At 49.1% G+C, this 12,256-nt stretch overlaps 1 protein-coding gene across 2 annotated transcripts in view; it reads right to left on the bottom strand.

Annotated features, from left to right (window-relative positions):
* Positions 1-12,256, bottom strand: part of ADAMTS2 (ADAM metallopeptidase with thrombospondin type 1 motif 2) — a 225,713-nt gene that overhangs the window by 141,831 nt on the left and 71,626 nt on the right. For both annotated transcript variants that reach the window (XM_066266495.1, XM_066266498.1), the window contains exon 3: positions 2,532-2,691. In XM_066266495.1, coding sequence (XP_066122592.1) covers positions 2,532-2,691 — 160 coding nt within the window. The remainder of the gene's footprint in view (positions 1-2,531; positions 2,692-12,256) is intronic.

Genomic DNA, 12,256 nt, shown 5'->3' with positions numbered 1-12,256 from the left:
ATTCCAGGACGCCTGCCGGCTGCTCAAGGAAAGCAGGACAATGTGCCCTAGTATCCTGGAGGGGCCATGTCAGACATCCTCACCCCATCCACCCTCGCCAGACCAGGAGGTCCAGGGCAGGTGCTTCCCCTTGCCCAGAGGGCCCATCACACCCACTGTCCATCAGTAAATAGCTGGGGCTTCAAATGTGCTTGGAGGAATTGGTAAGAGAAACAGGGAGTGGGGCGTTAGAAGCCTCCTGCCTGCTTCAGCCAGAGTGACACTAATAGGTCAGGGTCTCCATCAGAATCCCCCAGAAGAAAGTACTCCCACTGCACACGCATGCACAGATGTCCTGGGTTCCACGTCCTCTGGCAGGAAAGAGCCAGGGGCAAATGAACTGAACCAAAGACACTGCTTTTCCATTTGTTCCAGCTGCACTATGGGCTTTAACTGGGCTCAGGCTGATGGAGAGCTGGCTGGAACTGTCTGATGTCACCTCAGGCCTGCAGCCCAGCCACAACAGAACATGCATCTGGACCCCTCCAGTGAGTAGGCCTAAACCCCGGGCCATGTGGGAACAATCAGGCTCATCCAGGGAAAAATGTGCTTTCCGTGGACCAAGTCATCCTCACAGTGTCATGCTGACACTGGGCAGGGCCATCACAGAAGGGGACTTGGCCCTCAGCCATAGGCCTACACACCCACAGCCTCGGGTGAGGCCTGCAGCTCAGTCTGGGACACCGTCTCCCACCCACTTCCAAGACAGCCTCAGCCCCAAACAGTGGAATTGGCCTTCTTCAGCATCTTCTAAGCCAATGGTTTCTGGGCTTATTCTGAGTTTAAAATTCCTTTCTTAAACTCTGAGTTCCAAGCTCTCACCAAAGTAAGTGGAGAGGGAACAGGGGGAAGGGAAGATTTAGGAGAAGACTAACAGAAGCCCAGCTAATGAGGCCAGGCTGGCCAGGCTGTGGCAAAGTGCTGTCATGTTCAAGGACACACGCACCACATAAAATGTGGGATTGAAAACTCGCCAGGGCAGCTGGCAGCCCCTCACCCAGGGTAAGCCAGACCCTCGGGACCACCAGTACAGGCCAGCACAGAAGCCCCAGGCCCAAAGCACAGAGTGGCAGGCTCTCAGCAATGTAAGAAACAGGCTTTTCTAACCCCACTGGACAGATAAGAAGACAGGTCAGAGGCCCAAACTTGCCCACGGGCAGCGGGTCATCAAGGAGCAAGGCCGGGGCTCTGCGCTTCCCTGGGTTGAGGCACATCCCCTATGCCATTTTTACTCCCAGCCACATGCTATGGGTTACTCTTCATTCCTCTCCCTACAGAGCAGCCCAAGGGTGGGAAAGAGGCAGGAGGCGGGCAGCTGGGGAAAGCTGGGCAGCCCTGGCAGACAGAGATTTATCACCTGATGGATGCCACCGGACACACTGATCAGCTCCAGAGTGCTAGGCCTTCTGATGGAACAATTCCGTTGCAAAGATAAGTGACACTGCTCATTGAAATTAGAATGGTGCCCTGCTAGGCTGCTCCCAATTTATCTGTCAAGCTGGGGAGTCAGAGACTTAAAGGGTGAGGGGAGGGTCTCCACAAATCACAGCCCAGTGCTCTGGCCCGACAGGGCCTCTGGAGCTCACTTATATATGCAGATGCACCTGACCCCAGACTCAGGCCTCTCTGCCTGCTGCTACCTGTCCCTAGCCAAGGGTTTAGGACCTGAGGCTGAGGCCAGAGCCCACCCCTCAAGAGCCATGTGCAGGCAAGGTGACCTCACTCAGACCCTGGGCCCTGTGAGGCCTTTTAGGATCACAGTCAGACCCCCAACTTCTCCTCACTGTGACCCGTGATCCAAGATCCCAAGAACATGGCATGGTTTGGGCTGGCACTGAGCCCGGCCTCCAGAAGGGCTTGAGGGGCTGCCCCACGCCTGCCCCGGGGCCATCCCCATGCCTGGCTAGCAGCTGTTTCCACACTCCTGGGCCCAGAAAGCACTTTGGTTCTAATTTGAAAAGGACAAAATCATGCCAGTCTGCACAGGTTGCTGAGACTGCTGGGAGAGCCTGTGGGGCTTTGTGGTGCACTGTTCTCTCCTCACGGGCTGATGGAGCACTCAGGGGTCTCCTCTGCAAGCATCCAGAGAGAAGTGGGCACCATCGCAGGGAAAGTGGGCAGTGCATAGGCAAGGGAGACAGTCTGAGAGCAGTGGACATCTTCAGAGGCACAGGCTCTCACAGACACGGCATCAGCACTAGAGCCGAGAGTTGCAGGCCAATCTGGGCTTCTGTTGCCCCCTGACATTTGCTGGCCCTTGGCAGAAGAAGGTAGATCCTCAAGCAGCTTTTAATGTCTATTATGGAGGCTCCAGACCTGCAGGCTTCGTGGCTAACATGCATCCAGAGCAGGGGCCCCTGCCTGAGCTTCCCCACTGTGCTGTGTGGTCGGCAAGGACAGGGCTCAGCCTCAGGCTGGCACCAGGCCCACCGAAGAAGTGCCTGGGTTCCCCAGGGGAGACATCCAGGGCTTACCACCTACAGTAGCCTTACCTGTGTCCAGGGCCTGTGGCCCCACCAGAGAAGGGAGCCTGGGGATGGATGGCCGGCGATATACCACGTGCACACGACCCTGCTCATCCTCCTTCTCTGCCAGCCCCTTCTCCAGGGGCTCAATAAAGAACTCGTCCTCCTTCACACGGATCATGCCAGCCTGCGGGGCAAAGATGAGATGGTTCAGATTCCCAGAGCACAACAGACAAGGCGGGGGAACATGAGGAGGGTCCCCGATGGTCGGCTCCCCCACCTGTCAGAGATAGGTGTGGGTCTGGAACCCCGGGCTGAGAAGGTCATGGACAGAGGCCATAGGGGCACCATCTACCCACAACCTCCACTTCTAATCACTGAGGCCAGAGCCACTGGACGATGGTGAGTTCTGTCTGGGGTAGGGATTCTGTCTAGGTCATTCCTACCCCTATCTTCCAACTCCCTTCATCTAGGCTGGTCAGGCCAAACTGTCAAAAACAGCCTGAAGGAACTGAAGTAGACCATGGGCCTCTGTGGCCCCAGGGGGGGTACCAAGATATGTCTAATATGGACCAGTGCCACCCTACCTGCAGGAGCCCCACGTTCAAGACAAATGTCAAAGTTGTCAGCCAGGGCTGGATCTGCCCACAGATGTGCTCAGTATATCCCACACAGTATTTTTAAAGTTGTAAATCTAATACTCAAAATCATCAGATTTCATGTTTCAAAAATGGGATCCCAACTTTCTTTGGGAAATGCAGGCTTGAACCACAGTGGGCTCTAGGTTGCCAGGCAGGGGGTGCCATGGATGAAGCCTGCACCCCTGCAGCCCACTGTGTGCCCCTTCATGCACATGGGTCACCAGTTGCAGCTCCACAGCCTCACTGCGCCTCTCACAAAACCGCCACGGTGCCCCTTCTTGTAAAGCTCTTGCTGGACCCCCTCCCTCAGAATTCAGGCTGTTCTGCAGTCTGGCACCCAAGGCTCTCAGCCTGCCTCCAGCTCACACACCGCACGCCAGTCTCTGGGGCAGTCCGTCCTTCCTACACGGGGTGCACAGCTGGGCCTCCCTGCCCCTGAGTTGGGAGAGACCCTGCTGTAGCCCTCCACGTTGGCCATCAGGTAAACTCAAACTCCCCTTTCAATAACTGGCTCAAAACCCCCCCAGCCACCACCCTTATATGGTCCTGCCCTCCCCTTGACCATACTTGGTCACGGTCCAGCTCACACACTTTGATTTTTTGGTCCAGTATCCATAAAACAGTGGTCTCACACTGGGACTCCCACTGTGTCAACCTGCAGATCTATTTCCTTTCGATTGCACATAGATGACTCATTCATAAGTGTGTTTTAGTTTTTTAAAAGACCACTTTATTGGCCCTGGCAGGTTGCCTCAGTGGGAGCGTCATCCCACCGTGTGGATGTTCCAGGTTCAAGTCCCAGTCAGGGCACACAGGAGAAGCAATCATCTGCTTCTCCACCTTCCCCACTCCTTTCTCTCTGTCACTCTGTTCCCCTCCCAAAGCCAAGGCTCCACTGGAGCAGGTTGGCCCTGCGCTGAGGAGGGCACCATGGCCTCCACCTCAGGCGCTAAAATGGCTCAGATTGCAATGGAGCAACAGGACCAGATGGGCAGAGCATCACCCCCTGGTGGGCTTGCTGGGTGGATCCTGTGTTGGGCACATGCGGGAGTCTATCTGCCTCCTCACTTCTCACTTAAGAAAAAAAAAACCCAAAACAAAAAAACCCCGCTTTATTGAGGTATTATTAAGGTGAGCAATCATCCTCCTTTAGGGAGGACAGTCCTTCTTTTGTAAGTTCCATCCTCCCTCAAAATGTGTCCTCCTACATGTCCTCCTTTTTTTATATTGGAAGGCTAATCTGTAAATGTCCATATTCTATCCATGCAGAGTAGATCCATTGCGTGTGATGTGACTTATTTGTATTTGACATGACCATTCATCGAGGATCAGTAAGTACAGTGCGATTATGAGACACATGCACTCCGCACAGGAGACCTTGAGAGAGCACGCATATACCGAGCACGCAAATGGCTTTGTGTACTTCTTAGTGAAACATGACACAGCACATACTACGCTGTAGACTCACGATTATTTCTTTCTCAGTGAATATTCAATCAAAGACAGTTAAACAGGCCCTGGCCGGTTGGCTCAGTGGTAGAGCGTTGGCCTGGCGTGCAGGAATCCCAGGTTTGATTCCCGGCCAGCGCACACAGGAGAAGTGCCCATCTGCTTCTCCACCCCTCCCCCTCTTCTTCCTCTCTGTCTCTCTCTTCCCCTCCCGCAGCCAAGGCTCCATTGGAGCAAAGATGGCCCAGGCGCTGGGGATGGCTCCATGGCCTCTGCCTCAGGCACTAGAAGGACTCTGGTCGCAACAGAGCGACACCCCAGATGGGCAGAGCATCGCCCCCTGGTGGGCATGCTGGGTGGATCCCAGTCGGGTGCATGCGGGAGTCTGTCTGACTGCCTCCCCGTTTCCAGCTTCAGAAAAATACAAAAAAAAAAAAAAAAGACAGGTAAACACAATTCATGTAAAATTCAATATGAAGGATATTTCTTGTTCAGATATTTCCAATATATTGTTACAAGATGATACATTGACAAAAAATATTCATTCAATGGAAAAGTACTCATTTAGATAATATTATAATATAATATAATATTATCTAAATTATATTATAATATAAATATAATATAATATTATCTAAATGAGTACTTTTTACAATTATCATTAAAAATAGGCATATAAGCATAATTACAATATAAAATATTACAATGTTTTTATTATGCATTTATCATATTATGTTGTTGCAATGAATAAAATGTTTCTTTTATTTATGATATTGTTTTCTTCAATTTATTTTTGTCCTCCTTTTCATTGTAAAAAAGTTGGTCACCTTAGTATTATTCACATGTGAAACACTGTACATATTTAATGTACAGCACTCCATGAGTCGAGAGTCAGTACACACTTGTGGAACCCCCACCACTATCAAAGCCATAACCATATCCATCACCTTTCAAAGTTTCCTCCCTTTATTATTACTTATTTTTATGTTAAGAACACAATATAAAATCGGCCCTCTTAGCAAATTTTTTTTTTTTTTCCTGAAGCTGGAAACAGGGAGAGACAGTCAGTCAGACTCCCGCATGCGCCCGACCGGGATCCACCCGGCTCGCCCACCATGGGGCGACGCTCTGACCACCAGGGGGCGATGCTCTGCCCATCCTGGGCGTCGCCATGTTGCAACCAGAGCCACTCTAGCGCCTGAGGCAGAGGCTACAGAGCCATCCCCAGCGCCCGGGCCATCTTTGCTCCAATGGAGCCTTGGCTGCGGGAGGGGAGGAGAGAGACAGAGAGGAAGGCGCGGTGGAGGGGTGGAGAAGCAAATGGGCGCTTCTCCTGTGTGCCCTGGCCAGGAATCGAACCCGGGTCCTCCGCATGCTAGGCCGACGCTCTACCGCTGCCTCTTAGCAAATTTTAAGCATACAATAAGAGCACTGCTAGCTATGGGCACTGTGCTATGCAGTGTGCAGTGAACCTCCGGGACTTACTTATCCTGCGTAACTGAAACTCTGTGCACTTTGACCATTTGACCATTGCTTCCCACGTCCCCTTCCCCAGCCCCTGGCAGTCACCATTCTTCTCTCTGCTTCTATGAGTCTGACTATTTTAGATTCTAGACATCAGTGAGATCATGCAGTATTATTGGTTTTTCTGTATCTGGCTTATTTCACTGAGCGTAATGTTCCTCTAGTTTCATCCATGTTGTCACAAAAGATAGGATTTCCTTCTTTATAAAGTCTGAATAATACTCCATTGTACATATGTACCCTATGTATTCATCCATTAGTTGTTCATAGATAAACACTCCAGTTGCTTCCATGTCCATTTGAAGAATGCTATTATGCACATGAAGTACAGGGAGCTCTGATATCTCTCTGATCTCTTCTGTTTTCTTTGGATATATACCCAGGAGGAGGATGGCTGGGTCAGTCACATGGTAGCTCTATTTTTAATTTTTAAAGAAACCTCCATACTGTTTTCTATAATGACTTAACCCATTTACATTTTCAACCACAGTGTGCAAGCATTCCCTGTCTCCACATCCTCACCAATGCTTGTTACCTTTTTGATAACAGCCATTCTAACAGGTGTGAAGTGACATGCCATTGTGGTTTGGATTTGCATTTCCCTATGATCAGTATTCTTGAGCACCTTTACAGGTTCTTGGCCATTGGTAGGTCTTTGGGGGGAAAATGTCTATTCAGATACTGTGCACATTTTTAAACAGATTTTTTGTTTGTTTGTTTTTTTAGCTATTGAATGAGTTTTTTATACGTTTGGAATATTAACTCCTTTTACCCAATCTATGTTTTGAAACTATTTCTTCCATTCTATAGTTTGCCTTTTCATTTTATTTATTTTGCTGTGCAGAAGCTTTTTAGTTTAATATAGTCCCTCCCAGCTGTTAATTTTTGGTTTGGCTGCTTGTGGTATTGGTTTTATGATTTTCAGATCTTACATTTTAGTCCTTAATCCATTTCAAACTAACTTTTGAGAGTGGTATAGGATAGGGCAGTTCAAATTCATTCTTCTGCATGTGAATATCTAGGGTTTTTTTTTTGTTTGTTTGTTTTTTATTCATTTTAGAAAGGAGAGAGAGAGAGAGAAGGGGGGAGGAGCAGGAAGCATCAACTCCCATATGTGCCTTGACCAGGCAAGCCCAGGGTTTCGAACTGGCGACCTCAGCATTTCCAGGTCGATGCTTTATCCACTGCGCCACCACAGGTCAGGCCAATATCTAGTTTTCTTTACACCAATTATTGAAGAGACTGCTCCTTTCCCATTGAGGATTCTTGGCTCCCTTCTTAAACATACATTTACTGCATAGTGCATGGGCTTATTTCTGAGCTCTCCAATGTGTGTCATTGGATGTCTGTTTTCATTTCAGTACCATGTTGTTTTGATTACTATAACTTTGTAATATAATTGAAATTAAAAAGTGTGATTCCTCCAGCTTTGTTCTTTCTCAAGACTGCTTAGGCTATTCAGCATCTTAAAATTTTCAGGATTCTTTTTTACTTGAATTTGAAATTTTAAAAGGGACTGCACTACTTTGGGTAGTGTGGACATTTGAACAATATTATCTATTCAGTTCACAAACACAGAATATCTTTCCATTTATTTGTGCCTTCTTCAATTTCTTCTATCAGTATCTTGTTGTTTTTGGTGTATAGATCTTTCAATTCCTTGGATAGTTTTATTCCTAAGTATTTTAGTATTTTAAGTACTATTATAAATAGGTTGTTGCTCTACTTCTTTTTCAGATCCTTGTTAGTGTATAGGAATGCAACTGATTTTTGTATGCTGCTTTTGTATCCTGAATCTTACTGAATTCGTTGGTTAGTTCCAACAATTTTTTGGGGGGTGGTCTTTTGGACATTTTATACACCAGATCATGTCATAAGGAAACAGATAATTTTACTTCTTCCTTCTCAATTCTGATGCCTTTTATTTCTTTTTCTTGTCTGATTGTGCTATGTTAAATAGGAGCGGTGAGGGTGAACATACCTATCTTGTTCCTAATGTTAGGAGGAAAGCTTTCAACCTTTCACCATTAAATATGATGCTAGCTGCAGGATTATCATATATGGCCTTTATTATGGTGAGGTATGTTCTTCTTTCTATATCCAATTTGTTGAGAGTTACTATCATGAAAGAAGGTTGAATTTTATCAAATGCTTTTTCTGCATCTTTTGAGATTATCATATGATTTTTATCTTTCATTCTCTTAATGTGGTGTATCACATTTATTATTTTGCATAAGCTGACTCACCTTTGGATCCCAGGGGTAAATCCCTCTTGATCATAGTGTATGATCCTTTTCAATATACTGTTGAACTCAATTTGATTAATTTTGGTTCAGAATATTTGCACCTATATTCATCAAAGATATTGGCCTTAGTTTTCATTTCTTGTAGTATCTTCAGCAAGTAAAAATCTTCACTTGCAGGTAGAGGTGCAGTGGTGTATGCTGTGACCCTGGATCTAGTGGTGCAGGGCACCCAGTGTGGGGTATGTGGCAGCTCTGAGTCTGGGTTGAGGGGCCACATGATAGTTCATTGGTTCTGGCTATTAGGGTATACAACATTCATAAATATGTAGGCCTTGGAGAGGGCTGTAGGGGTTCCGCAGTGGCTGCAAGGGATGCTGAGGTTCTTAGCAGGATCTCCAGATCCAATGGGTAAAGACCAGGGCAAGCAGTAGTAGTGGCCAGACCTGGTGGTATCTCATAATCAGCTGCAGGTGCCTGTTTAGTGGCAGGGACTAGCTGCTGATACACATGTAGTGAGGAGGGACAGGGTCAGCAATAAGAACCAGGGCCACTGTGGGCATATCAGCAGTCCCAGGGGCCTGGGCTGTCAGCCTGTACTCCCATGGCTGCAGGGTCTCACCACAGGCATGCACGTGGCAGTGGAGGCTGATGACAGGAAGTCAGGTTGGTGGCATGTGTACCTCTAGAGAAGTTACCATGCATAGTGGTGGGGTGCAGCCACAGGGGTCTAAGCTGGCATGATGTGATCATGCAGTCCCAGAGGCCAGGAAGTGGGGTGCATGGAGCAAGATAAATCCAGGCATCTGTTGTCTGTGAATGTGGAATCCTGTGTGTGTGTGTGGGGGCTCAGCAATGAAATCTGCAGGTCTGTAGCGGCCATAATGGCCACTGGTTTCTTCAGCGGTGCACACTGCTGGGGTCCTCTGAAGAGCAGGCTACGGGAAACCATGGTAACCATCTGTGTGTCTGATATTGGTGGCCTAGGCCCTTGTTCCTGTTCCCAACTGTCTCTGTGCATCTCAGCGTTGCTCGTCTCCAGGTGGAGTGAAGCCGAGGGGGTCCTTTATGTAATGCCATGAAAGCGTGAAAGCTGGTGACTCACCCCACTCTCCCTTTCCCAGTGAGGGGATGCTTTCCCGAGGGGAGGTCCCTCTTAGTGCAGAGCAGCACCAGTCTGCGGGCTGGGATGAGGCAGGCAAAACAGAGTTGTTCTTCCTTCCCTATTGTGACATTCTTCACAGGTTTCTGTTCCACTGCCTCGCTGAAGTTTCATAAGGAGACTTCTGAGCTCTCCAGAGCTGTGTTTGCTCATGGGCAGCTGTCTGCTTGTTTGGTCTTTGTTGAGAGACAGGGTCTCCTAATCTGTACACTTGATGACCTTACTCAGGGGCTTTTAGAAACCTGAGCTAGTTGCTCTGACTTAAGTATCAGGAAAATTCTATGTCAATGACCAGGTTTCCAGATTCTCCTGACACATCAGAAAACCAGCTGTGGGAGCTGAAGTCACGGCTATGGGAGGAGAGAGAAAGGAGAGGCCCACGGGAACCCAGTAGCTTCCTTCACTATGACTCATCCTTGTGTCCCAGGACCTCTCCAGGCCTGGGAGGAAGTGAGCAAACACTCGTGGAATGAATGAATGTATGACGCTGAAATAGTGGGACCTGTTAGACAGAGTGGGAGGGCAAAGACACCACTGAGCTGTCCCCCTCCACCAGCTCGTGGTTAAGGGTTCAAAACACAGTGACTATGTTTGTGGTTTAGGGCAGACTGGTGTCTCAAGCTCATTTTATTAATGGAAACCCTTCAAGGACACGTGGGAATTGACTCCAGGGCAGCAGTGGATAAGCAGTCCCTGCTTCTGTAATTCTAGGTTCCTGGCATCATTTCTGTCTGGATAGGTAACCTCCGGCATGGTGCCACATGTCCTTGGATCTCTGTTACTTACTGCAAATGGGGTGGGTCACCCTTCCCCTGGGCAGTTGCTGCAGGGGTGTATGCAGCCTGCACACACTCAGAACCAGGCACATGTAGGTGGCGCTTTGCAACCCCAGGTGATGGCATCCACCTGCTTGCTTTCCAAATGAGAAAACTGAGGCCTGGGGGACACATGGGGTCTAGGCATTCCCAGGCCCAGGTGGAAGGAGCATCTGCTGTGTGGGCCCCTGGGCCTAGCATGGCAATTAGGAAAGGACAGCGGGGCACCAAGGCCCAGCGGGGCAGTCCCTCTTCTGGAGGGACACATACATGTGATTGGGAGCCATCTATGCCTGGCCTGGGGTCATTCTGGAGAGATCCAGCATGACAATGACCAGCAACCTGACTTCATGGGGAGCAGCCCTGTCTGGCCTGAGCCACCCCAGGAGACAGTGTGGGGTCTCTCTACACATGGCGGGTGGGGGGTTGGATTCTCCATTTTGGCTGGCTTCCTGGTTAAGGCCAGTGGGCGACCCAAAAGCACTGAATCTGTGTGATGCTACCCAGGGCCTTTCTATGGTCGGGAAGGCAGAGCCCAAGTTGGCCAATGGCCTGACAGGATTGCTCCCGGGTCCCGTCTGAAAGGCACTAGAGTACACTGAGGAGAACGAGCAGTGTGCTGCCTTTACTCATGCTTCCCTCCCACAACTAGAGGCCTCTCACTGACAGTGTGCTCATGTGGGGAGGTGAGACACAGTCTTCACAGAGTCACCCAGCTCTCACGAGGCGTGAAAGCACCATGGAACACACACACGGCAGTGTGTCAATAAACATGGAGGTTCCTGCCCCAAGACCACAAACTCGCCCCAAGGAGACTAGCCACTGACCACTCTGAGGCCCATGGGTGACCACCTTCTGGTCTCCCTGAAACAGCAGACTGTTCTATCAAGACCAGCTCTGACCATCCCAGGACCAACAGATGACCACTTGAGCCCAGTGGCTAACCACCTGCCCCAGACCAGAATAGTGCTCGGTGAGGGGCTTTCCACAAAGAAAGTGGGGTTCATTTTATTGCCTGACTTTCAAATATTTTAGTAAGCATCCCAGGAATGATTTGTCTGAAAATCTGCAAAAAAAAAAAAAAAAAAAAAAAAAAAAGAAAGAAAAAAACTGACAAAACAAGGTATAGATTGTGGGCTACATTTTGCTGAGTTTTCCTTGGGAGTTTTCTTTTCCTATAGCAGTGGTACATGTACCTGTTTTTACATGTAATTTTTATTAATAAGAATTAGTTTCTTCTCCCAACCCTATAAATATTAAAGAAACCCCTGAAGTACAGAGGAACTCAATTGAGAGTGTCTGACAGCCTGGTGTCCCATGAAGGGAGACTTGGTGACTATCTGCCCAATCCCACCAGAAAAGAGGCTCATGCAAACAGCTCTGTCCTTGACCCTCAGGTGCCACCACAGGGGCCCAGAACCCAGCCGTTCTCTGGTCATCAGATCAAAGCACCAGTTCTCAGATCTTGGTGAATTATAAGATGCCTGTCTACCTTTCTCTTCTGTGCCCTGTCCCTTTGCCGTTTGGATTAGGATGAAATACCCACTAGACGTGGAAATAAAAAGTAAAAAAATAAGCCCTGGCCGATTGGCTCAGCAGTAGAGCGTCGGCCCGGCCTGAGGAAGTCCCAGGTTTGATTCTGGGTCAGGGCACACAGGAGAAGCGCCCATCTGCTTTTCCACCCTTCCCCCTCTCCTTTCTCTCTCTTTCTCTCTCTCTTCCCCTCCTGCAGCCAAGGCTCCACTGGAGCTAAGTTGGCCCCGGGCACTGAGGATGGCTCCATGGCCTCTGCCTCAGGTGCTAGAATGGCTCGAGTTGCAATGGAGCAACGCCCCACATGGGCCGAGCATCGCCCCCTGGTGGGCATGCCGGGTGGATCCCAGTTGGACGCATGCGCGAGTCTGTCTGTCTGCCCCTG

The sequence above is a fragment of the Saccopteryx bilineata genome, chromosome 1 (genome assembly GCF_036850765.1).
Source record: "Saccopteryx bilineata isolate mSacBil1 chromosome 1, mSacBil1_pri_phased_curated, whole genome shotgun sequence".
NCBI classification, from domain to species: domain Eukaryota; kingdom Metazoa; phylum Chordata; class Mammalia; order Chiroptera; family Emballonuridae; genus Saccopteryx; species Saccopteryx bilineata.
This window is presented reverse-complemented; position numbering and strand designations above follow the sequence as displayed.